This window comes from Hermetia illucens, chromosome 3, assembly GCF_905115235.1.
Source record: "Hermetia illucens chromosome 3, iHerIll2.2.curated.20191125, whole genome shotgun sequence".
NCBI lineage: Eukaryota > Metazoa > Arthropoda > Insecta > Diptera > Stratiomyidae > Hermetia > Hermetia illucens.
The window spans coordinates 172525120-172552404 of NC_051851.1; the positions used below are offsets into that span (position 1 = coordinate 172525120).

At 44.0% G+C, this 27285-nt stretch overlaps 1 protein-coding gene across 4 annotated transcripts in view; it reads left to right on the forward strand.

Moving 5' to 3' along the window:
• Nucleotides 1-27285, forward strand: part of LOC119650644 — a 405409-nt gene that overhangs the window by 342894 nt on the left and 35230 nt on the right. For all 4 annotated transcript variants that reach the window (XR_005249347.1, XM_038053569.1, XM_038053570.1 and 1 more), the window contains one exon: nucleotides 4323-4403. Coding sequence is in view for 3 of the 4 variants with exons in the window: in XM_038053569.1 (XP_037909497.1) it covers nucleotides 4323-4403 (81 nt within the window). In the remaining variant the exon portion in view is untranslated. The remainder of the gene's footprint in view (nucleotides 1-4322; nucleotides 4404-27285) is intronic.

Genomic DNA, 27285 nt, shown 5'->3' on the forward strand with positions numbered 1-27285 from the left:
AAGGCCTAAATATGCTCCAACATCTTTATCATTGAGTCCGCACATGGAGCATATAAAATAGATCGACCATCTTCTCTACGTACTTTCCCAAATTCAATAAATTTTAATTGAAACGACATAAATTCTAACGAAATTCTATGGCTTCATTCCTCGGGTACATGAGTCACATATAAAGTATTATCGGATGTCGCATAATCTATGGCCACATTCCTTGTCAACTGGGGGCTTTTTTTCTACGATAAAAAAGAACCCGGTCTTTGTATAATCATACACGCTTATAAATATGATAAAGACCAAATAACTCTGTCCAGTTTTTTCATTCATAACTTCATGTCCATGACGTGATGATATATAAACCTGAATATATGGAGCTATTTGATAGTATGGACGGTTTGGAACGAAAAAAAAAGTGCTCCACAGCGTTAAGCTAAAAAAAAGATACTTCGAGTTATAGATACTATTGGGAGTTACGCTTGACTAATCAAATTAATTTAAATACAAATGAAATTCTATAGTAAAATGGAAAAAAGTAAACCTGCCTTACCAGCATTTTTTTTTGTCAGGTAACGCAAAGCATGCCATATTTAAGATCATGCTGGAGGTAAATTCCCAGCTATAGCACTCCTTGTTTTGCTCAATATCCCACTCAAATCAAAGATAATTTCTGTCTACTAAGATTAATAATTAAATTCGATTGTCGAATGAAATTAAAGGAAGAACGATCAGATTATGCTTTACTTCCCTATTTCAATATGTAATCAATGGGATCCGATAATCATTTTACGCCGCTACATTGTAAAAAGGACTATCAATCAATTCGGTTGCAACTCCATGTTTCCAGGATAGGCTTCTTGGCATTTTTTCCTACGAAAATGGAGGAAGAATTAACACAGGTATCAATAAAAGAGTCAAACCTTCTGATAAGTTACCCTGTTATAAACTTGTAGTGAAGCAGAATGGGCCACAGCTATAGGTGGGACTAATACGACATCTACTTGTCATTCTGCCGGGGTCATCGCAATCCCAATCAATAGACCAATGCTTTCCAGCTACCCTCGATACACTGATCTGTCATCCATATGTCCGCAAAGGAATCCAGCCTCTCCAAAAGAGGACAGTACATGCCATATCTTTGGGCTTGTCACCTTGGGTATGGTCAGGGTTTGAATGGGGACTTCTTACTGGTCTAGTTCCATTTTGGAGACAAGATTCTAATCTCTCAAAAACCAGAAATTCGTCGATGTCTTCACTCTGCCACTAGATAGAATATCAATATTCGATGGATTCCCACGACTTCCAACTTATGTGACCCACCGAAATCCACTGAGTACCAACTGTCACAAGGGCGTGGCTGAGAAATTTTGATCTGTGTGGCCCTCCTTTAGGTACCCTTATAGCAAAATGCCCAAGCGAGCCGGTACTACCTTTGTTAATGGAGGCTACGGAAACTCGAAAATATTGTTCAATTCTGTTTTGTTTGAAGTCAGTAAACTAAACCATTGGTAATAGCTTGGTATGCTCCATGGAGCCATGAAACTTCTGGAGATTTCTGACGATTGGCACGGAATTTTAATCGGCTGTTCCATCGAATCGTTTGAAGGGTCGTCATTTTCTGCAACTAAGAAGAGCGACTCTAAGCATCGAGTTGTTGGGGTAGTTATCCATTAAGGATATAAGTAAAACTAATTTGTCTATAATTTTGTAAAAGGGGTGGTTAAGGCCCGCGGAACTAAGCGACCACGAGTTCAGTGTGATGGGGTCTTGAAAATGTTCGGTCATACCAACTTGCAACGTCAACATTGTGCTTGAAGGAGCAGATTATTGATGTATGTATGCTCTTAATTTCAAAGAAATCAAAAAGTAAACAAAGTATTCTGAAAAATCGTAGCGACAGTTATATCTGCCCTCAAATACCAAACACAAACACACAGTGTCTTGGAGGTCATCACTGTCACTACTAACTTCGATAAACAAAGCAATACTACTTAACTTGCTGAAGTACCCAGTAGTTATGTGGTTGCCTATATAATCTAGATGGGGCATAACGCACCTACCACGCCAATTCTCCGAAATGTGCTTCTGCTCTTTTCAGGTTTTCCAAATCGTGACCTATCCACTGCCACTTTCGCTTGCTGTGCCACACAGTTACCGACACAACACTTCGTTGGAGATTGTATCGTGTCAAAGTACACGGACGAGATGGCTGAAACAGATGGCAATGGGAGCGACAACATGACCGTCTGGTCGTGGACAAAATCCGGCGCACTAGATTGCGATGGAGGGGAGGAGGGGGGATGCGGATGATCCATCCCAAAGTCTATAAGGGCAATATCTATGGTAGAAAAAAAGATAAGGCAGACCCCGCCTCAGATGAAACAATGGATCCCAGACAGCTTTTAAGGTTATCGAATTGGTTTATCTCGGTGAATATATCTGGAATTCCTTATTAAGGCAGGCCTAGCTTGGATACCAGTTGTTGCGTCGTTGATGATGATGAAAGATAGATAAATGTACCGGCAGTAGAAAAATATCTACAGCATGACTGGCGAGGGGATACCATGCCAATCAGTTCCGAAAATCAGGCAGTGTTAAACTCGGTAACAGTACATGTACATTCTACTTATAAAGACACTGGTGAAATCTCATTATGTACCCTGGAACAATATCTGACACTCGTGCATTCCGGGAAATATACTTGGGGAAAAGCTAAAGGAACTGATCAATATAATATAGTTTCGGAAGACGCATCAAAAGGATGCAAAACTTCTGCCGTTGATTGTTAATATTATTAAATTCAGTCGACTGAAAAAAAGGTCCAAATACACCAGGGCCCTCAACCATCTGTGCTAACCAGAAACTATCAGATCAGCTCACCGGGTTCTGACACCAGTGGTGCCGGATCCGACCTTCTGTGAAGCTATCCATTGTTTAGTTTGTTGCCAAGTATTAAGACGCAAGAATTTAAGCGGTGGCGGACGAAAATGTTTGGGAACGCCCTTCCTCCCAGTGGTGTTAGTCGGGAGCTATTTTGATTGCCCAACAATGCGGGAAACTTGAGAAACTTAGTAAGGTTTCTAACAAGGCACTGCTGCTTGTGATGTGGTCGACTATCCAGTTCATACGCAGTTGTTTGGCTTTCTTTCGAATACTGGGTATGATCCTATGGCGATACCACTTTTCTGATGTATTCCAATTTTGTTGGATTCTTAATTTGGTTTGTAGAAGGAATATTGTAACACAAACACCGGCTTCCTTCGTCACCCATGAAGCAGCGAAATACACTATCTGTAGCTATTCAGTATTCGAAGACTACCAGGATAGTCTCTGCTTAGCGTTTGCCAATCACAGTCAAGAAAAACAGTTTCCTTCGTATAGTGCCAAGATCATAAAGGTGATGAATAATGTCAAACCTTAAGTTATCCTTTCAGGCTCACAAAGTTCATGTCATCTGCATCGAAGCTCCCTCTCTAACTATTGGAGAGCGAAGGTTTAGGTTGATTAACTTTTAGTAGTTTCTGGGATCACTGTGCAGTAGTATAGAATGCCAAAAATTCTCTGCCCTCACCTCATGGCATTAGCAGATTTACAGAAGAATCTACCACATCTCCCGAAGAAAGGGATGATACCGGAAATATTTGAAACGCGAGAACAGTCCTGAATTGCTTAGTCCTTGCTAGAAAGTACCAAAATGTCAAGCTACTTGGTGGATAGCAACGAAATTGAAATGGTTTAGCTAGACACTCGTAGTTATTGAGGACACCACGTGGCGAAGCCCTTTTTATCTAGCGCGAAATACTCCCAATCTTCCAGTAGTTGGTGGACTCATTTTTTTAGGTATTAGTTGATAACGCTCCCCAGATAACTAATCCCTATTTAATTACTTTTCACAGTCACTGTAAACGTTCTGAATACTAAACTATTCTCACTGATAAGACACATTTTCAGCAAAACTCACAACTAAAATAATATTTATTTACTCATTTCCACTGGTTAGTGACCGTATTTCCAACATTTTTTTTCCTTCAGTTCTTATCACCTTTCAGTTAAAAGTATGATATCACTCGGTTTTCCTATCTGTAGATATTTTAGCTCTTAGATAACATCCGACGTTGGTTTTTTTTCGTATTTATTTTATCCTAGGACGTAAGATACCCATTGTAAAATATATGTACAAGTATTGATCTATCTGTTCTTACATCACTTTCTTCATTCAATGAGCATACTTTTAAGAGATGAAGAAAAGATACTTATCGATTTCATTAATTTGCATGTTTCGTGCATTGTTTTCTTCTTATTTCTATTTTTCGGTGCACATTCAACAGGAAATGGAAAGGAAAAAGATCCGAAACGTGATAAGGAGGCATATGCGACGTCTGCAATACATAGATCACCTGGATCGGCCGGTAAGTCCTTCTGTTTTATCTTTTATGAAAATATTTATGTATCTCTAAGTGCGAAGCGATTTGACTGCATTCAATGACTCAATGATGAATTGGTTTCATGAATAAATTGTATGCGTTCTATGCAAAGCCCCAGTCGACAAGAAGATGGTCGTGGCGCCTACGAAATTGCATAGAGAAGAAAAGAAAATTAATTTACTAAAGAAAAGTTGGTAACATTCGCAATCTAAGACAAGATAAGACAGTCATTGCGGTAGACAAATTACGTTAGATCTCTTTGGTTTTTGGGTAAGAAGTATTAACCAAAATATTCTTCCAAGAGAATGAACGTCTTAGCGCTTGACCTAACATTAAAGCCCAGTTGCAACCGTGTTCTGTTGTGCATAAGGACTTACCTGAAGGGTTTGCATCCGGACATCCCCAGATGAGTACCATTTAAAACAACATTCACTCTCGTAGTTCTAAGCTGAAATAGTCCTCCCTGCATTGAGGAAGCAGCTTATTAAAAATATAGGCCGACACCCTTCGTACTCTTCACCTTGATAAAACAGAGAAGGGAGAATATCTACTTAAGAAGCCAATACCACCGCTCATGAAAGGGCCAGAAATTGGGAGAGGCCAGACTTTCGTCAACACCCTTGAACCTCAAAGTTGAATTGCCCTGGGGATACGAGGATTCCTTGACACCTCCCTCTGTCACTTTTGGAAACCAGCACCCGTCCAAACTCAAAGAGCTCTCCCCGGCGATTCGGGGTATCAGTCACAGCCAGCATGGGACTCCCACAAGGAGATCAGCAGCAAATAACCGGGCCCCAAAAAAAACTTTCATAAAAGTCCGGTTCTAGAGGACTAACTCTATTTCCGTCCTATTAGATCAATCTTCCGCTTGGGTACCAAATAATTTCGAGCAATCCGGCATCGGTAATCACGTATTTGCTATGACAGATCAGCTCACCTTCGAACTCAAGTCCTCTGACTCGCCGATCCCATTACCAGGATGGGCAGCATTTAGGTTCTGCCACTTATCCTTATGGGCAGCCTGTTAATAGTTTTTGACAGCAGCATTAGTCAATACTTCTGACGCTCCAAGTACTGGTCCCAGTCTCGACAAGAGGGAAATTGCATATGCAAAGCATTACAGGAACTGGATTCAGTTCTCCCAATGTTTTTTCCCTTACCACTTACGTCCGTTGTTTCCCCATAGATATAAATAGTCTACCTTTTGCGTTAATTGCAGTACTCTGAATATATGTGTACATCTAAGGATACAAATTAAATAGTGTATGTTGCGCTAAGATTTTGTGCCTATATGGTTGCCATTTACCCCTTTGTGGGGTATAGCGCGTCAACCACACCTACGCAATATCGTTTGCAGTTTCCTGAAACTTCAGTTCCTCCGAAACTTCCCGAGACATCTGCACTCCTCTACTTTTCTGCGCCAAATGGCCTTGGGACGACGCACTGGTGGATCATCTCGGGCGAGAGGATTCCACTACGTGGTCATATCCACTGTCTGTTCTGTCTTCCGATAATATTGCGAACGGGTGTCAAACCTGTGCACCGACCGAGTTCTTCGTTTGCAATAGTTTCATACCAGCATACTCCGATGATACAAGGCAAGGAGCCTTTGATTGACAGTAGGGCCAGTTTCCGTGTGCAACTCCCATATAGCAACACAGAGGGACAGAACAGTCTCACTTTGATCTTGGCGTCGCGATAATTGTGACTTCCAAATTTTAGCTCCGCTATTGAAAGCGGATCTAGCACTGTCAATGTATCGGCAACATCCATTTCCGTGTCACCGTCGGCAGAAACCACGCTTCTTAGATTTATATATATTAATCAATGCTTGCGATGGTCTGCCCACTAATGTAGATAGGGAGAGTACGATGACCCGTCAAACTGAGAATCCTGGTTTTATTGGTGTTTGTCTTCAGTCCAACTCTACTTGCCTCTCTTTCCAAATTCATAGTTGGTTTGCCAAGGTCCATAATCCGGTGACAGACCAAACAGACGTCATCAACGCAGTCGCGGTGTTTGAGGAAAGATGTCATAGTCTATTGAACTCCTCCACTTTCTCCAAACCAAGGATACATGGAGATCGTCACCAACATAATATATCAGTGACAAGATACAACTCCGGCGGACTCCGCTTTAGAACTCAAAATCCTCTGAAATTTTTACCTCGATGCAACATGTGACATTTTGCGCCATGATATGTCGCTCTGATAACAGCTATTAATTCCTCCAGAATGTCCCTCCTGCGTAAACCACGCCAGATGTACTCCCTGTTCTCACTATCAGGTGCAGCAGAAATGTGAAGCAGAAATCTAAACCCCACCTGTGGTCAATGCGGAAGGATCTGGTGCGCAAACCAGCCTCTTCTCTGCCCACCAAGCTTTGCAGATGTTCTTTGATGCATTCCAGGATTGCTTTCGTTATTATCTTTGTGACTATAGGAAACATGCAAATATTCCTCCTATAATTACATTCAAAAAGGATGCCCCAATCAGAAGTCTGTGAGAAATCGATTCCCAAGACAAGAGAACGCGCCTTGTGTTGGCCATTAGAAACAACCTGATCCCGTTTTCGCGTCTGATACCTTTCGCCTTTCCAAAGTACAAAACCACATTATACTCTCCAGAGTCCCACCATCTTACTTGGCTTAGTCCCAGAGTATCCAGCATACATCACTGGAATCCCAGCTTAAGTTGGAGAAAGCGGGCATTGTGAGGACTTCGCTACCGTTGTCGAAGAGCGTGCGAACATTCCAGGAACCCATCAAAGTCCGTTTCCGACAGTTAAAGGTCGTAGCCATGAAGTTAGTGAGACGTCGTTGGCGTTTCAATGCCAGTGAATTTTCAAATTTTGCAGGTTGCTAGCCCGTAAATTTCCATCCCCTTGCATCTTGCGATAACCACAGAAGACGTTGAGTGTTGTTAAGCCCCAGCTCACAGGACGGTAATACTTGGACATGCATTTCTTTGCAACAGCTACAGTAAAGACTTTTTTGCCTAACTTGACCCACCACACTACAGATGCATGGGCGATCATCAGCCTTATGGTAGTGTCATATGTCGAAACAAAGGTCCATCTGCATGATTCATAGGCTGTCAGATCCGATTTCATCACGTTTGGTCCAAAGGAGTTTTTTATCAGGAATAACTCCGAATTATTTCAGTTTTTCATATAATTGAAGGGCTAATTTCCTCATCTTTAGAAGGCAAAGACCGTTTACTGTTCATAATAATAATAATAATACTTTCTTTTAAATAATATAATTGGCGCCATTTCTGAGATACCAACTGTCAATCAAATCAACGGCATGTACAAACGCGTCATCCGCATATGTTTGACCAAGTATTGACAGCTCTTTCAGTTCGCACAGCAGTGAGTCCATCAACATACCCCTTCTCCTTGAAGGCAGCCTTCCGTTTCTTCTGTTGTTTAGTGGCTATCGACACCAATTTCAACGCACAACAATTTCTGTATTAGGATAGGGTAAACCCTCTGACAGCTTCACAGAGTCCTTGAAAGTCAAAATCCACTTCCATTTCCACAGACCTACCCATTGTGTAGTCCTCTATCTTGGAAATCAAGGAATGGTTTGTAGATTCACATGGTTTTCCACACTGGTACGCATGATAATTTTCATTGAACACAGACGCTTAGGTTGAGCCTTCCTACAAATGTGAGCCTCTGCAGGGATTTCGGCGAGAATAATCTTAAGCTTATTTGGTTGAAGTTTTTTGGATTTGATTAGTCATCCCAGTTTCTGATGTGACGACCACTCTAACTTTTCTGCCAAGAGGTGGGTACGTAGCCCAGAGCAAGACATACCAGAAAAATATTTCCTAGAAGTCGTTCTAGGTGCTCTACACTCTCCTCTAATCTCCTAGATAGATGCCATTCATGCCAGATGAAGGTTCAAAGAATACTACGTACTATTTTAGTTTCTCCTCCAACATTTTCAACATCTTCGTGTTAAAAGATTTGCGGAAACCACTAATTCTTTCCCTTCCAATTCTGTGATCTGTTCTCCCGGATGGTACACCTGCCAGAGAGCCTGAAGGGGCTCAATTTTGGAATTAATGAAAGTACCATCCAGTTTTCCAAGAGAGTCAAACACTATCCAAATAATCCCTTTTAATGGAAGTAGAAGAGGAGCTTCTAAGGATTCTGCAAGGCCTTAAAGTTCCTGTTTTGTCTTCCTGTTCCTCACAGTATCTTGTTTCGAATTTTACAAATCTTTTTTTTTCACGCTGGTATTTTGCTACGGTTGAGGGGGTAGAGCGCGTCAACCTTTTAATCTCGCTGCTCTGAGTTCGAATCTCAGTGATCATGGGTTTTTGTTCGTCTCGTGTTTGTCTTGTTGCTGTCACTTGCGCAGCGTTAAGTGTGATGACAGTGAAACTGAAGCACAGTCTAACTGTTGATGTCATATACTCCACTAAGGAGTGAACAGGAAACACTAATTTCCCGTGGTTTGACGTATTTCTTTTCTAATTGCCTTCACAAGTTCCACTCAGAAGGCGTCTAGCTAAGTTCCTGAGTATTCGCAATTCTCCATTCTACCAGAGAATTGGTTTACCACATTTACCTCAGGTAATAGGGCAACCACTTCAAAGTGCTCTAAAAATTTGCTCCTACAAAGGTCCACTCTACTCCCAAGAAATTCATTGAACTTTTCCTTGAACTCCGACTTTGTAGACAGTAATTTAAAAGACGGAACTTTGTTGACCATAACAGCCAAAGTGAATTCTAAGAAATGATGGCCTGACAGTGAGACTTCGTCTAGCATCCGCCAGTCTCTCATAAACTCTAATATTTTGGAAGTACAAACTATTAGGTCAACTACTTCACTTCTTCTTGGACCGATGAGGATAGAGCACAGATGCAATGAGACCAACTGAAGTGATGAAACAAACAGCTCCTCTCTTTTAAGATTGTATTTGCTACTAGCCCACCCTACCAGCAAGATATAAGGGCAATTCTGCAACTTTATTAGTTTGGCTGACAACAGAAAAGAGAATCCTACAGGTTGATTTGACCAACCTTTATGTAATGGAAGACAGTTCGAGGCGTATTCCACTCTCACCTTGTGCCGTCCACTTATCAGTGATTTCCCTGAGAATTGCTAGAATTGCCTGCCGGAGATTCAAGGTAGACTCATCCGTGCACCCCAAATTAAGCAGTTCATCAGGAAACCTTAACTGGTAAATCTTGTCTTCGGTTCAGGCTGCATCATTTTTTACCGCAGTCACTCCTAAATCCTTAGCAGAAACTTCTATGACAGTGGTCAGAAACGAGAAGGCTGCTTGCGCATGCGTTCTCTTCTTTCTCACCTTAGTGTTAGTATTCCTACAGGAGGGACCAGTTTCACTAAGCACTCTCTTGTTGATTTTATCACCTGGCGATAAACCAAGAGACTCTGTGGAAGAAGACCCTATTGCGGAGCATAACAAAACGTTGAGAACCGCAAATATCTTATGCTGTGTCCAGTGTCGATTTCACCATAATTACCAGCTTTTCCCCACCTTCTGTCAAATGGTTTACTTCCTTGTATCCAATTCTGCTGAACATTGCCACACTTGGTGATGCAATAACGCCCGTGTCCTCATTTCCAAGAACCTTCGTCTTCTTTCGCATAACCTTCTTCTGCCGTCAACCAGGACCGTTCCCAGGTTCAGGGTGTCCGGTCCGCATAGATCTGTTTCACATATTCGTATTGCATCCATGTCCCCAGCTTCCCTTTCATCTTTTCCGCTTTTTCTGGTAGACGAAGAGAAACAGATTCTGATAGGTTACATTTAGTGTGTACTCCCCCTCTCCCCTTCTTTAATGAGGAAAGTTTGCTTCTACCAAGCCTTTTTCCTCGGCTTTCTGAAGATTTCGGCAAAAGTGACGCAGACAGGCCACGGGTCGAGTTTCCAGAGTCTCTCATCATGGGAGTTGCCGTATTTCCTTTTGTGATTAACTGCGCCGTAGGCACTAAGTGCAGACTTTCCATTGAAGTGAAACGCGGGCTTTCCATCGATTTTTCCGCATTTGGTGGTGCAGCAGTGCCCACGTCCTCATCCAAAAAGGATATTTTCTCTCCTTGCAGAGCATTCTCCTATGTATCCCATTTATTGATTCCTGATTGCTATGCAGTGTTCGGTGAACTCAAATCTGAAACCAGGGACAGGTATCGAGCAGATCACCAGCCTTCTACCGTCTAACAAGCTGGATTCAGCCTGTAGTCCGTTCACCAGGGGGACCTGCATACGCGGGTTCCGCCAATGCATGATCTGTCCTCTGCGCGTAGATCTCCTTATAATATTGGAAATTTCTCTCTTTTGTATAACTCTAAAATCGTAACCATTCGTCACTCTCCAAATAAAAAATGACAGTCTACAATTTTCTGATATGATTGAATTTCAATATTTCCTGGTGACTGTCCCTTGGCACCTTTGGGTTCTCTTGGCCCAATTCGGTATACGAACTGAAACTCTCCTTTCTTTTGTATTTAACTTTCCTCGTATTTTGCACATAATGTCCCCTGTCCCGCTTCGAGAACAGGATATTCTACGTCCGACATGGTCTGCCCTGCGGAGCTTGATGTTCACAAAAGTGAGCTTGGGTCAGCTACTAATAAAAATTTTATGCTGGGACTGCCTGCGGGAGACACTTTACACACTGACTCACCAGTGCACCTCAAATTAAGCAGCTCATCAAGAAAGCCTTAATTAGTAAACCCTGTCTTCAGTCCAGGCTCCAACATTTTTTCCTCAGGCACTCCCACATCCTTATCAAAAACACTCATGGCAGTGGTCAGGAACGAAGATGCCGTTTGCGAATGTGTTCTCTTGTTCCTCGCCTCAGAGTTAGCAGCTTCATCAAGGTCTCTTTCGTTGATTTTATCACCTGCCGATAATCTGTTTAAGAGGCCCTAGTAAGGAGCATAACAACGCATTTGCAACCACAGGTATCTTATGCGTCTTGTGCGCTTTAGCACTGACCGAAGGATCTGCTGCGTCCAGGATGAGTCTCATGTTAATTACCAACTTGTCCCCACTTTCCGCCGGAAGATTCGCTTCGTGGGTCCCATTCCTCTGAACATTGCCACACGTCATGATGCAGCAATACCCATGTCCTCATTTCCAATTAGCTTTACTTTTTTTGAAGAACCTTTCTCTGCCGTTAGCCAGGAGCCTTCCTAGTTTCACGATGTCTGGTCGGCATGGATCTGTTTAGTAGAATTGGTATCAGGCCACTTGCATCCACGTGGTCAGCTTCCTTTCTTTTTCTTCCGGTTTTCCTGTCAGAGGCAGAGGAGCAGGTTGTGACAGACTGTATTTAGCTTGTAGTCCCCCTCCTTTGTGAGTGAAGTTTCTTTCTACGAACCCTTTCTCTTCTGCTTGCTAAAGGATTTAGGCAATAGTGATGTAAACAGACCTCAGGTGTAGTCGGTTTTCCAGAGTCTCTCATCATGAGAGTTGGCATACTTTCGCTTCTGGCTGACTGCGCCGTGGACAGTAAGTATAGGCTTTCAATTAAGGTGAAGGTCATGCCTTCCATAGATTTCTGCGTTAGGGAACATGAATTGAGAGAACACTGAATAAAAGGCTTGTGGAATGCCCCTGTTGGCCTTGAGTATCGGCACCTTGTTAGAAAAAAATGCAATTCCAGGTTGAGTTTAATGTGGTCTCTTTTGCGATTTGAGAGACTAACCACAATCAGCACAAAACTCCTGCAGGGAAACCAACCGGGAATACCTTGGCTCGAAGGAGACTTTCAAAAAGTCGTTTCCAGAGCCCTGACTCCCGAGTTCCTTGCGAGTTGGCATTGGATATTCTTAATTGGGGAAGTTCCCCATTCCTTTACTAAAGGACAATATTCTTTGCAGGGACTCTAAGAAATGTTGGTAGAACATGCGCCGCCTAAGGTCATTCAGCCAAAGAAAAGAGGATCTCCGCAAGCTTATAGGCCTAGCTTAGCCATGGATTTTGTTCTGATGCTTCTTTAACTGACGTAATCTCATCATAAACGAGATAAAGCTAATAAAAAACACAAAATGAGATTACCTAACACTGAACTGGCTTCAATATAGAAACATCCTGAAATTTCTCCCGAAAAAGAACCTTCCAAATCTAGCAAAAACCCAACGCTCGTACCCAAAGCCAATAACACATTATTTCCGCTAAAACATTTTCCATTCTTTGTTTCGCACCATTACATCTGCATACATTAAAACCCCGAAAGGATACCCCGTCCGACAGGCTATAAATTCATCGCTAGTCCCAATACCCGAATCCGGAAGCTACGGTATCTGAGAACCATCACTTCAACATCCTTCATAAATTATAATAAGGAAAATGGTCTTTATTTCCCGAAGATTGCACGTATCCATATAGCGACAAATCTAATAATCTTGAAACGTGGAGGAGCCATTGTGGATAGTGAGGGAGGAATAAAGGAGAATACAAGAAACTTCAGATATATCAAGAATCCGTCGGAAGAAAGAAGGATTACGCTGACGAGTTTCTACTCGTATATCCTTTTCAGTCGAAGTCACTAAAATCTACAGCTGAATTTATATATGTGTATGGGGGTGCATGGGGGTAGTCGCTGTTATCAAATGCTGACAATATTCAGATATGGATCTTTCTGCCCCACTGGCTCTGTACAATCTCCAAATTGTTACGCGTTCTTTTCTTTTCCCTGCAAGAGTGTTGACAGGATATGCTTTTGGGCTTCTTAGCTTGAGGAGAGTTTCGTGTTCGCTCCTATAAAATGTAATGGAAAGTGTGATTTCATGGATGGAAAGGTTAAGTAGCTGCCGGGCATAGGATTGGGTAGTTGTGATTATTAAGTGAGAAACTTTGTAAATGGGGAAGATAGGGACTGTGGAAATCTCTGAGATTGCTGAAAGGTTTAGTTGAATAGCCGCGGTAATATAACGTTAAGGTTCGTCCCTACTTATATCATATATAATATTTACGCGGGGTACGTTGGTCCCAATTAGATATTGAAATTTTCGTCTGAGAAGATACTCTTGTAATTCGAGGGTTGTGTACTATCTAATGGATTTATAGAGAAAGCCCTGTGAGTTGGAGCTAAAGAATACACTCAAAGTTTTCCCTGCTTTTCGTAAGAGGACCTTGACCTCTACCGAAACGTCAACAACGCCTCCGACTGACCTCATCACAATGACCTTGAGCTATCGAAAACGGACTATAATTGGTTTCTGAAATATGCGCACATTCCTCGACAACGGTAGCAAGGGTCCTCAGAATGCTCGCTTTCTGCAACTTGAGCGGGAATTCCAGCGATATTAGCTGAACATTCTGGGTCTAAGCGAAGTAAGATTGTGGAACTCTGTAGAGTACTCCTCTCCCTCTTGCGGCAATGTGGCTTTGTACTCTGGAAAACCAAGTGGTTGCAAACGCGAATCCGGTGTTGGGTTGCTTCTGACTTCCACCGGAAGGCGCGCTCTCTTCACCTGGGAGCCGGTTTCTGAAAGACTTCTAAGTGCAAGATTCCGGTCCAGGCTAAGGAGCATCACAATTTTACAATGCTACGCACTAACGGAGGCTTCCGACATAATTGAAAAGGATGCTTTCTACGAGCAATTAAATACAGTGAATTCCAAGGTGAGATCTGTCAATGCCTTGCTCGGACATGTGGCGGAGAAACACGGTCTTGGCGACCTTAATGATAATATTGAGGGGTTCATGGATTTCTGAAACTTCCACCGCCTCGTCATTGGTGGTATATTGTGCGAGAACAGAGCCTGACGTAAGGTCAGTTGGGTTTCAACTGAATCACGCCGTACGAGCAATCAGATTGTCCCCTTCGCGATTAGCTTTAGATTTAGGAGTTGTCTTCTGGATGTACGTAACAAGAGAGGTGCTGACATCGGCCTCGAAAGGGATCATCATCTGATAGTCGCTTGCATTCGCTTGCGCATTACGTCCGCCACTTCTTGCAGGGTTGGAGAGCTGCGACTCTCTAAGTTCAATATCAACCGCTTGTAATGTCCAGCTGTCGCTCGACAGTGACAGAAATATCTTACTGATCGATCGACAGATGTACTGAGTAACCCGACAGAAAATATCGATAAACACCGGTCTGCATCAAAGCTGTTCTTTTCTCGAGTGCTACACAAGTCGTCGGCCACATTCCGAAGGAGCGTCATGAACGGAAGGGGTTGAAGGCTCTACTGACCGCTGCGTGCTATAGCGGACATGACGCGCTCGAACTCCGATACCGAACGAAATCCCGGGAAGGTCAGCGTAATGTACGCCGTGACAAGAGAGAATTTGCTATTGCGATGGTCAGGGAAGCATCAGGTGCAGCAGATCGCAATAATTTCAGGAATGTATACCGCATCACGAAAGGGCTTGCATGTGGTCGCAAATCTTTCGATGGCTCTGTGAAGGATGTCAACCGTGGACTTATCATCCACGATTATGAACAACTGAAGAGGCGGAAATAACACTTTACCATGGTTCTTAACCGTCTCACATCCAGTGAAGCTCCTCCTCTTGTGGATGAAATGGCTAGTCATCCTAATGTGCGAATACTGACTGCTCCTCCCAGCAGAAGAGAAATCACTGTGGCTGTCATTGCACTCAACCGGAGTAAAGCCGCTGCCGTTGCAAAAATAATAGCTAAAATAATTCTGGAACGCATCAAGGAGCATCTCGAAAGCTTTATCGACAGAGACCAGGCTAGTTTTCTTTCGGGATCTTCCTGCATTGACCACATCAACACCATACGGATCATGCGCGGAGTTTAGATCTTTATTGCACCTGCTCTTCATCAATTTCGAGAAAGTTTTCGATAGCGTGAACAGAGAGTGTATCCGGAGTACTCTACGCGGGAGGGCCACCCCAGAGAAACTAATAGCTATTATCAGAGCAACATATGGCGGCGCAAAATGTCACGTGCTGCACCGAGATAAAAGCTCGGAGGATTGTGAGGTCCAAAGTGGTGTTCGCCAGGGTTGCATCCTGTCACCGATTTTTCTTTCTCTTTGTTATTGGTAACGTTCTTCATGCTACCTTGTCTGGAAGACGTGGAAGAGTTCAATTGACAATGACATCCTTCCTCAAACACCTCAACTACGCTGATGACATCTGCTTACTCTCTCACCGGCTCATGGGTGATAAACTTTAAGGAGGGACGGTAATTGCATTGCGGGTTACGTCATGTAGTGGAATCCACTCTCCCAAGATTGTCGACGGGTAGGTCGCCCCAAAGACACCTGACGCAGGACAGTAGACAGGGGAGCGCGAGCGTCTCGGAAAGTCATGGAGGGAGCAGAAACGCATTTTGGGCAACCGCGAGCGACAGCGCGTAGTTGTGGTTAACGCACTATTCCCCACCGAGGGGTGAATGGCAAACATATATAGACTGTGACCTGATCTTTGTTCTTGTCAAGTAGCAATCAATACAGGTTGATAATCTATTAGCAGACGCTTTTTCGCCTATACCCTGGGGGTAACGTAGCCAAAGTGGTTTTAAATTTGGCGCGAACAATTCTTGGGAGAAATCTGCAAAACCTGATACAATTCTTATTGTTTAATTGGTTAAATTTGTCACCAAATGAGTCACTCTTTAGTCAGTAATACAGCATCGGGTTTAATCAGGTTTAATCATTATCCTCAGTACTGAATCAAGCAAAGAGTTCGACAAACGGAAACAGGTTATTGTATATCACCCTCTCCAACATCTTCCCCATAGTGTCTAAAAGACATATAAGGCGATATGAATAGGGTGCGCCAGCTGGTTTTTGGGGCTTCGGTAGCAGAACCAACCACTCAGCGGGACACACTCTTTCGACTATTCACGATTCTTATGAGCCATGCGGGCTTGATTTAAGCAGCCAACTTCAGGGCTTTGTTCGCAATCCCGTCCAATCCCAGAGCCTTATTGTTTCCCTCGGTCAACCTGGGGTCGAGAAGACGTCCTGTTGAATCACTGGATGAAGTCCACTTTCTTCCTGTTGTGGGAAAACGATTGCGATTATTTTGAACAAGAGTCGCAGACACGTTCACGAATCTTGTTCATCATAACCTTGCAAGTAGCGCCCCACGGGCTCGTAGTTGCCTCAAGACGCAACAGCTTACTTCGAAGATCGCGATATTCCTTCTCCAATTGCCGATGTTCTGGCTTCCCTCTGGTCCTTTGGCAAAGTCTCTTCGCTCGCAGACACGATGCTCTCAACAACGAGATTTCTTTGTTCCACCAGTAGTTTAGTTTGTACGCATACCTCAGTTACCCATTGAAATAACTGACACACTTTTTCCAGCACCGTTTCCTTCGGGTCGTGACCTTGCTCTTCCAGCTGTCCGGGTTTTTCCACTTCTGTTGTTCACCCGTTTGTCGCTTCCTCTTTTCCTGATGTTGAGAAAGATGGCCTGATGATCACTGTGGGTGTAGTATTCACTCCCCCGCCGGACCATCCCTCTAGCCAACTAGGTACTGAGGTAAATCAGATCGAACCTAACCCTCTGCCTCAGAAGGTGGGCACGCATCCCACGTTGGTTAGTACAATGTCCAGCTCTGCAAAGTTGTCTAGCATCTCCTATATTGCGATAATCTTGCACCAGGACGATCGTAACGTTGACTTTTAATAATAATAATCGTGGGCGCAACAATCCAGTTTGATCAGGTCCTTGAAGTGTGTTAGAGCACTTCCATAACGGTACACTGTAAGGAGCAATGTAGTTAGCATTGCGCTCGCCCGAGATTATAACCGTGATTTGACTCACGTATTCATTCACAGCTGAGTGAATTGGTATCCAACATCCACTTACGATACCAAATCCCTCTCCAATCAATGAAATCTGGACCGTGATCTCCCAATATGACAGTCTAGCGCTCTAACCACTTCAACTATCCGGGCATCGTTGCTTTTTGCACGTACAAAGCCGGCTCTAGGGCATGTCATTGTTCCTTAAGTGGCTTGCCGTCTAGGTGCCTATATCGCCGCGTTTCCCGATGAATCTTTCACCCATGTAGCACTAACGTTATTTCAGTAAAGTTTACATGTTACCGGCACGTCTACATTCGACTCTCGGATGATTTGGGACAGCAAGTTGAGGTGCCTCGCAGTGGTTGAGGTTGATTTGTATCAACGTCATTTAACCCTACGATTCAGCTCCCTCCTATAATATATGCCGGGTAGCTGCCACCACCTGCAACGTACCGGTCGTCCACTCTCTTTTTCGGAAATCGGGGCATCTGAAGCATCCCTTAAGAGATACTTGCTTCCTAAGTCGGCAACGACCCAACATATTTTTACCTTGCCTGTGGAAATCAGTTTAATCCCTGATTCAACCGGGAAGCCAATCATAGCGGTCTGTGTACCTCCATACGCCTTCTTCATTCTCTTTATCACGCTTTCTTCTATTCCGCTCAGGTTGAATTGTTCCCTTAGCGCAGCACAGATATTCTCTGGTGATGTAACCTCGTCTAGATCTTTGCACTCTATTATTATCTGTTGCTTTCGTACCTTTACTTCAGCTTGCTCACCTAACACCTTCTCCATCATCAGGTCCCCCTTCTGCGTACGCGTGATACGACTCACATTGCCGTCCAGGTGTGTCAATTCTGGATCGGCTTTGACTTTCCGAAGGATATCGTCGTAAGACATATCTCCTTTCTTGGGTATAATTTTTGGGCGAATTTTCTTTTTTCCTTTTGCCTCTTTGCGCCGCATACGTTATGCGTTGTCAATTATTCAGGTTCACGAACTGTATACTCCCCTTTTGTCAAAGTTTGGGCCGCAGCGAACAGGCCTTTTTATTCTTGGCCGCTTGTTGGGCACCAAAGGGTTCACTCACTCCGTCCTTACTGCTTTTGCCCGCGTTGTCACCTACTTCATGTTGAGGAGACGTCACCTGCGTCTCCCGCGTGACTTTACCACATGAGGCTTCTTCGTTTTTCTCCCCCACCGCCCTAATATAGGACAACCTAATGCCACGTACGTCTGATATTTTGGTGGATATTCCGCCTCTCCTTGATGAACTCGCAGAGCTCATTTATGCATTCTCCCAGTTAAACAAACGCTGGTGCAGTTTACTGCCTTCCACGTTCGTCCTTTACCGCATCGATAATTATGTCAATCCGGGGATTATCCAAGTTCCCTTCCATTCCATTCCTAAGGGAAATGTTGCCCTCAATGGTGACCTCCCAAGTTTTAAGGTTTTGCCAAAAAGAGTCGGTGTGGATCTCATTTCCATTCCGCAAAGACATCTTGTAGCATTGGATGCCAAAGTAGCCAAGTTTCCCACTACTAACGTACTGCGGTTGCTGGGTATCTACGGCCGGGAGCCAGGTTGCCCACTCCCAAAAACCGCCGGTGCTGGGTTTCCGAAGCACTGCACCTTTCTCATCCTCCATATTTGGTTTGATTTCTAGGTGTCCTTCCCATTGCAAATTTTTATCTACGGGTCGGCGTTTGCTTTCCACCTGCCTGCGCATAAGCATGCCAATCTCCTGATGCGTGCATATGTCTGCACATACATCGAGCGTTCCCTTATCCGCATGATGGAACGCGCTTGATGGAAGATTTGGCAACTCCACATAGGCCACCCTACGACCTTGAGTGCAGGACCTCAGAAAATATATTGACGGCGAAATTTGTCAGTGTCATTTCGAAGGACCGAAACATCGGCGCAATATTGATCCCTGATATTCATTTTTTATTGGAGAAAAATAATATTGTGGAGAAACTAGGATGCGACGAGATGTCGGTCCTGAGGTTGTAACCGGCCGATTTGGTACAACAATTTGAAACGACTATAAAGCTTACAAAAATTTATTTAATTAATCAAAATAGGTGCCAGTCGATTCTTCTTCTTCCAACGAGATACAAGAGCATGTATGCCAGTTTCGTAGAAGTCCAATTTTCAGGGGTTGATAAACCGGCAAGGGCAATTTTGATGACCTCTTCATTCCTCAATTCTTATTCCGCCAAAAAATGATCCAAATGCTTAAAAAAGTGGTAGTCGGTTGGCGAAAGGTCCAGTGAATATGGTGGATGAGGCAGAGTCTCATACTGTCATTCGTTTAACTTTTAAACCGTTGTTCTGGATTCATGAGGTCATGCATTGTCGTATCACATCATCTCTGTTGACTAATCTCAGCCGTTGAATACTCAATTTTTTATGCATTTCTTCGAGTTTGGAACAGTATTTCTGTGCATTTATCGTTTCTCCAGGTGCCAAGAAAGAATAGTGGATTACTCTACCTACCACCATTACCACCATGATGGAGGCTCGGTTTCGGCATATGCTTCGGTGGCTCATCAACATCTACGTATTGTGCTGATCGGCGACGATTGTCGTATAATATTATATCATTATCAATCGATGGTCCTGGATGTCCATGTGGCTCACTTTGAAGGTTTATGTCATGTGACCGGAATTTTTGGAACCACCGCCGTGTGATTCGTTCACTTCCCGTATCAGCTCCAAATGCGCTGTTAATGTTCCTGGTCGCCTCCGCTACTTTATGACCGAGTATGAGCTCCTACAGAAAAAGTGTACGTTCTTGGCTCTTTTCTACACGTTTTCCCTTTTTATTCACAACGATGATCAAAACTGAAATAACTACTTGATTAAATGTAGGAGTGTTTATACTTTATAATCCCACACCAACAGCGCCAACTGGTGGTGGTTTGATACAGCAAAATGGCGTTAACGTCACTTGATTGCCAAATCGGCCATTTCATATGCAACAACCTAATATATAATCGTTGAAACGAACATTATTTGAAGAAATATTTTCTAAAATTAAGTCAGAAATGGTTTCACTTTATTTTTGAAAAATCGGTCCTCCATTTTTAGGATAATCAAAACTAGGAAGTTTGGTGCAAATGCTACCTTTGTTAACAAATATAGAATTAGTTGAAAAGGTATTTTCACTAATGTTTGTAAAACGGTGTTTAGTTTTTAACTAGTTTTTATCTAGGCATGATTATTTAACTAGAAATAGTAACAGCGAACCCTGAATCCATAGTCCACCTTCTATGTAACCTGCGTTATCCAAATCGTCCATGCATATCCAAAACCATGTTATAATTTTCATTAATTATAGCAACTAAAGCTAGCGCTAGGTGTGCATCTTATCCAGAATAAACTATGTAAACCTACCCAGTATGGTGTCCTGTTGTAGTCACCCGGATTTCGAGTCAATTTGTCTCCGCTCTTTCCCCTCAACCCTTCAAGAATCTTCCATATACACTTGCTTGTTCCAGTCTTCAAAACTACCCCTAGAGCATATCAACTGCATAGAAAATCGAATGAAATGCTCTCATTGCACAAATCCCAATGTGGTCTCATATAAAATTCAATGTTGCAGGTCAATTTGTTCAATTGTAAACCCAGAATATTTCCCAGATGCAATCTAAAATTTATCTGAAATCTGCCTCTGCACCAACAAATCAAAGTGATGTTCACATCGAGCATATTCAAAAATTCTGCAGTACATCAAAACGTGGATGAATACAAACCGAAAAGGGGGCGAACTACCCTTTTCATTGCCGCATATATGCACATTATTTAATAATGAGTGTCTGCCAAGTCCTACATTCGCAATCTAAGGAGTAATCCATCCACGAAAATTCATGGAGATTACCATTAGGGGTGCATTTAATCTCGATCTGTGCAATCGATGTGCAGCCAGCCTAGCATGAAATATATTGGGGGAAGCGGATTTTCAGTTGGGCCAAGATACAACTAAGTACGAACACATGCACGTTGGGGTATTTAATGGAACAATCCAATATACACCAAACACGTTCTAAGGCACCTTGTCAGCCAGCCCTGAATCGAGCCAAAGGAGCTCGTTCTCTATTTCCACAATTTATCACAATTATTGCCATAAAGGTATTATTAGTCATTAGTCTGCATTTTTTTTCCTTTTTGTCTCTTTAATCACCGATAATAATTTGGCAAGCAATTATTGGGGGGAGGATGGGGCGTGGGGTTCGTAACATATAAGGCTTAGGCTCAGAGCTTATTATTGCCGACATCATTATCTGTCTGTTGACAAAACAATAAAGACACTGATAGTGTGGTGTGAATCGATATTGATCGGTCTCTTCAAAGCCCCAGATAGTTTCGGTTTATAGCTGATAGAATTGGAAGTAGGTGAACCTCGAGAGAGTACCAATCATATACAAGAAAGCCTTTTTAATGACTCTTATCTCCTACTTCTTCCTCCTTTTTCATTCTGAAGAACAACTAAAAGAAATCTGCCAAGAAGCTAACCCTTTCGATGAGCCCCTAAGAAAAAGGGACCTAATTGCTCTGGAAATCCGGTACAAGCAGACAATCTTCCGATCTTAATAGATACTTGGAATTAATGCAGAAACCTTAAAGAATCTCCTCCAATTAAATTCCATTTTAATCAATCATTGATAGAACCTAACGAAGCCGAAAAGAAATCCAACCTAAAATTTCCTCCCAAACAACCTGAGACCTGGAAAATTCTACAGTCAATCCATTATTTTCCTCCAATCTTTGTCCTCCCATAAAAAAAGGAGCACCTAATCGTACCCACTTCGTATTTGTTGTTAACATACTTTCAGATAAAAATCTATTTTCTCTCAATTTTCACATTCATCTGTACAAATCAAATCGAATCCTAGAGTGCGTTCATTCGACCGTAGAGAGTACCACCCTCGGTTATTTACATTAACAGGGCGCTAGGACACAAGTGGAAAATTGGGGGGTGGGGGAAACGAAATGGAAAAGGATAACCCAAGTGCGAGCATAGCGAGGAACATAGAATGAACTTTCCAAGGATCGATAGTATTCGACGTTCAACGCACCCTTCTTGTTGGTTTGGTATTCCGTTTCAGTATCATCCTTTCGTTTCGTCCTGCTTCCGTACCGGCAGCTATATGCCGGTGTGTTGTGCATGTTTTGTGCACGTATTTCTTTGTGAGAAAAATCCAGGATAAAGGGAAGGGTTACCGCAGTGTTCAGTTCAGATAAAATTAGGCGCCGGATTGAAACAATATTGAAAATTCGAAACTATATTAAACAGCTATGTTGACACCCCTTCTTCAACTTCCCTATATTATTTTACAGAAGATGATATTCCATGTAATGGTATCTACTTGGGTACTAGTTTGTCTCTTCCAATTTTCGTCCGAATATCACGGCTAAAGATGTCTACTATTAGCACAAGACTCCTAAGGTGGTCATCAGTGCCAGCTTGATGTCAGCTAAGAACATCAAGTGTGTCAACTCGCATTTAGCACGTAGGTCACATTTTATTGCAAAACTATACCCTCTAACATCATTCGCTAGCCATGAAAGGGGGTTCAGTACCACGCAAAACCAAAGGAGACTCAAAGAATCCCCATGGAAGATGCCCCTCTGTAAGCGGATAGGCTCTGAGGTTTTAGTACCTTCAGAAGAACGCATTGACAAGATGGTATGCCATCCTCTCATGTCTGTCGCCAAAAACTTTATTAACTTCCGATCAATGCGCTATAGACGTAGGACAACGATTAGCCAGGTGTGCGGGACGCTGTCAAAAGCGTAGGCATAATCGATATAGCAACTAAAGAGGTTTCTTAGACCTCTAATTGCTTGTCCTACAACTACCGAGTCGATAATGAGTTGCTCTTTGCAACACCCTGAACCGATTCGGCAGCCCTTCTGCTCCTCAAACAGAATGTTTTTTGGTCTCGAAGTGCGCACCGAACCTTCCACTAATAATGGCCATTATGAATTTATAGAGGCTTGGGAAGCAAGTAATCGATCTTGGCTTTGCGGGGTCCTGCATCGTGTCCTTTTTAGGGATAAAGTAGGTAATCCCCGCAGTGAAGAAGGATGGAAATTCCGCCGGCCGACTCATGACCTCATTTACACTGCGTGCCAACCGACTGTGTACACTGGTCAATTTCCTGTACCAGAAATTCTGCCCTCGATACAGACTAGGGCCCTTCCAGTTCTTCGAACTGTTTCTGGCTCGTTGAACTTCCTCTTCGGTAACATCCGCAAAATTCATGACGTATTGGCATAGCGGGTGTCTTCAGCGTAATCCACTCAGCATGCTTGGCGGGTAACCCCCAAAGTCCACCCCAATATTCTTTCGCTTCCGTCACCGGAAACTGTACTGTCTGGACGCTCTGTTGGGATTCGTTGAGTGACCTGGAAAAACTCCGCTGGTTCCTCGCGTCAGTTGCATTCTAGGCAGGTTTGGAATGACTTTGGCCATACCGTCGTAACCGCCCACATATGACAGAAACTTTCTGCTTTAGTGTGTCCAGAGTTTCAACTACGGGTGTTTTACTGGGGGTGGCATAGTTCCAGTAAATCCTCTGCACTTTATTTGTCACCGGTCTGCGGTCTGAATCACTGCCGACGTTCCAGATGATTTTTCCATGGTGGATCTCTTCGATCATTCAAACCAATAATGCGAAAGCATAGAACCTGTGAATACCTAGGCTATGCCAAGGATCCATTTTCAGAAATTCCAAACATGTCCCCGATCTCATCGAAGACTTCAGCCAAACGGTAAACAAGAGTGCTTCGACGTGTACTAAAACTGTTGCTAACAGTGCGGCGTAATGCTATTGATGCCGCCGCCTTTGCCACCATCGACTCTTGGTCACCAGTTTCTGCGACGACCTTAAGTCGAACGCGCTCCCTGGCGATTGCCGAGATTATGTCCCTGCGAGTAATGAAGTGGTACTGGTCTATAACTCGCTGAACAGTCACGTACGTGCATCGCGGACGAATCTCTGGTGCCACAGGGTGGCGATGACATATTATACCTGCCTCCCCGTCGTTATTTCGCACTAGGAGTAGATGGCAAAGAGGTTCACTTCCTCAGTCCATTTCATCTGCTGCCTAGGTAAACTTGGTGAAGTGGTCGTCGCAGATTGTGGCAAAACAGTTGCAGTAGGCGGAGCCATGTTCTTGCTCATCGTGGAGCCTAGACGTTGAACCACCCACGATTAACAGTTACGACGCCGCGTCGGTTGTCCCCACCGGACTTCAACAACTTCTCAAGCAAGCCTATAACCGTCAGGAACTTTAGTATATTCCCTACTTCCAGATCTTTCAACCTTGCATCTGATATTAAGTGTTCTCCCAAATACCTCGACCTACTTTGAACAAGTGCCGGACACTGTCCCAGAACGTGTATAGAGGTTTCATCATCTTCTTCGCCAAACGTGCAGGCATTTTTCGTAAATATCCCTAGCTTCCCTAGGTGATAGTTTAGCCGACAATGACCAGTGAAAATTTCCACTATGATTCGGAGGTTCTTTTTGGTGAGGTTTAAGCAGTCCTTTGTGCACATGGATTCGTATCCCCCAGTAAGCACCCTGGACTGCTCCATCCGTGGTAGGCCCGCCCAGTATAGTTCCCTCAACCGTTCCTCTTCAATTCTTAGTGTCATAGCCATGAAACCGTTTCCGATTCCACAGAAGGGTTCTGGCCTGCATAAAGGGGTCCCTGCTCCCTTCTTGGCTAGTTCGTCCGCTGCCTCGTTGCCTCCCAACCCAGCGTAGCTTGGAACCCAGAGTATCCAGACCCTGCTGGACGAACCGAGTGTATTCAGTCTCTCAAGGCATTCCCATACCAGTTTAGAGTTCACCGGGGATGTTAGTTCTAATATAGTTGTCTATGGTCTTCGATGTTAGGCAAATTGGTCTGAAAGATTTAGGGTGAAATCCTTTTTACCCGCTTTCGGAATAAGGATCACTTTTGCTCGTCTTCATGGCCTTGGTATGTATCCCAGTCCTATGCTCCCTCTTACCACCCTCAGAGGAGACTCTAAGATAATTCTTAGGCCTCTCTGGATTAGTGCTGGGAAAATGGCATCTACTCTGGGAGATTTCAGTGGTTTAAAAGTTGCCACTACCCACCTTAGCTACGCTTCTGAGCATACCTCTTTTGCCAGTTTCCAGTTGTCCTTTCTTCCCCTTTTTTTCGTTGTTGAGGTGTCAGGCAGAATGTTGTCGCCTGCCACCGTGGGGTAAGAGCCCGGGAAAATTCTGTGAAGCGTGTGTACCCTGTCCTCCTCATTCTCGGTAAATGTCCCATCTTCCTCCTTCAAACAGACAGAAGATATTCCCCCGTCTTTGGCTACAGCATTGTACAGCCTAGTTGCTTCTGTGATCTGTTCGATCCCTTCACAGAATTCCCTGATGCTGTTCCGTTTCGCTTCCCTGATCGCGTTGCTATGCGCAGTCAGTGCATTTTTGTACCTGGGAAGTATCCCGATGCCACGACTGCCTCTCGAGTGCTCCTCCCGGCTTCCAATGAGACTTGGATAACCACAAGGTCCCCGGTTAAGAACTCTGAAAGACATATGTATTTTAAATTACGTTTAAGAATTATGCAAACTCTTGGTTTTTCACAAAAGGAATTACCTGCATGCTCCCTCCTTGCAGACCGCGAATCTGCCCCCAGTACACCCAGGACTCCTGAGCCAGCACTATTCCAATGTTCTCCTTGGAACTTGCCCTTGCAATTGCCGCGGATGCAGCTTTCGCATGGTGGAGGTTTATCTGGGCTATCTTAGTGCTGGCTATTGGCTCCGTTATTGTTTGGAGCTCGTCTCCACTGTCGAAGTATCGCCCTCCTGCTCCGACATGGCGCTTTCCTGCGCATGGCTGTCCACCCTGATCCCTAGGTGTCCTAGGTCTAGCTCGTCCAGTTTCTCCTCTTCCCTGGGCAGCAGGTCTACTTCCCTGGTTGATCCAGTCCTTTCCGCCTCTATGGCTTTCGAGACTTCTTCGGAGACCTCGATATGTTTTCCACCCAGTGTCTCCTCCGAGGTACCTTTCCTTGGCTTTTCCCTGTCCACATGCACGGGTATGTTGCCAAATCGGTAGTTGATATGGCAACTCCGACGTTTGATTGCCTCCAGGAATCCAGGTATCATCTAACCCGATCGTGAGGAATTTACCCATGCCTTCCACCTTGCTTCTGAAGACTCTCCATAGCCGGGTATGGAGATCTTCATTCTGGTCGATTAGGAGGCCCATAAGATCTTCCGTTTCTATTGTCGCGGCTTTTGGCAGCAAAAGTGTCATCCCCAGCACATGTTGACAGTTCCACCCCTTCCCAGCCTGGCAATCTAGGAACTATGGTTCTAATCCATTCTGAAGTGTCCTCCGTCGCGCAGTCCACCAGCATAAGGCCTGGTCGAAAGCGTATCCCGGAGAACACAAGTTTCGAAGTCCATCCCTTGCCTGACGACAAGGCCCTTCTCAACGGTTTCCTGCTTCTCACGAGTGAGTATTTGCTCGGGAAAGATTTTTGGATGTATGGCCAGTCGAATGTCCTTGATCGCACTAGCATAGCTAACGGCGGGCTTCCTGAGTCCTGCCTTCACTCCTGATCTGCTCGGGCTTTCTCTCCCCTCAGGTTCAGGTTTGAATTTTGTGCGAGCTGAGCTGAGGACTGATCTCTGCTGTTCCCCGCTTTCTCGGCTTCGGTAGAGATGGCCTAGGTCTGTTCTGAGCCTTCTTAAGGGCCTCTTCTGGTTTCAGGCCTTCCTTCAGGTAGCGCAGGTACCATTTAACCCCGGCGCCACTGAGATCTGTCTCCTTCCTGACGTCTGTTATATTTATCTCATTTGATGGTCTCTGCTCTTTGAGCAGTGGCGTTCGTTGGTTGCTTGACGTCCCAACTTCTCCCTCCTTGGGTGTAATCACCTGGCTCTCAGTAATTCGAAGATATGCCTCCGCCTGATTAACCAGTTTGTGTGCGGTAAGGGGCCCCGCTTTGTTGGTTTTCGTTTTTTTTTCTTTGTTCTTTGTACTCATTTGATTCCCACGAGTATGGGGGTTAGGATGTCCGCCGTGCTATAGACCCCCGTAGCACGGTAAGGTCTAACTTACTCACTGAGGCGACCA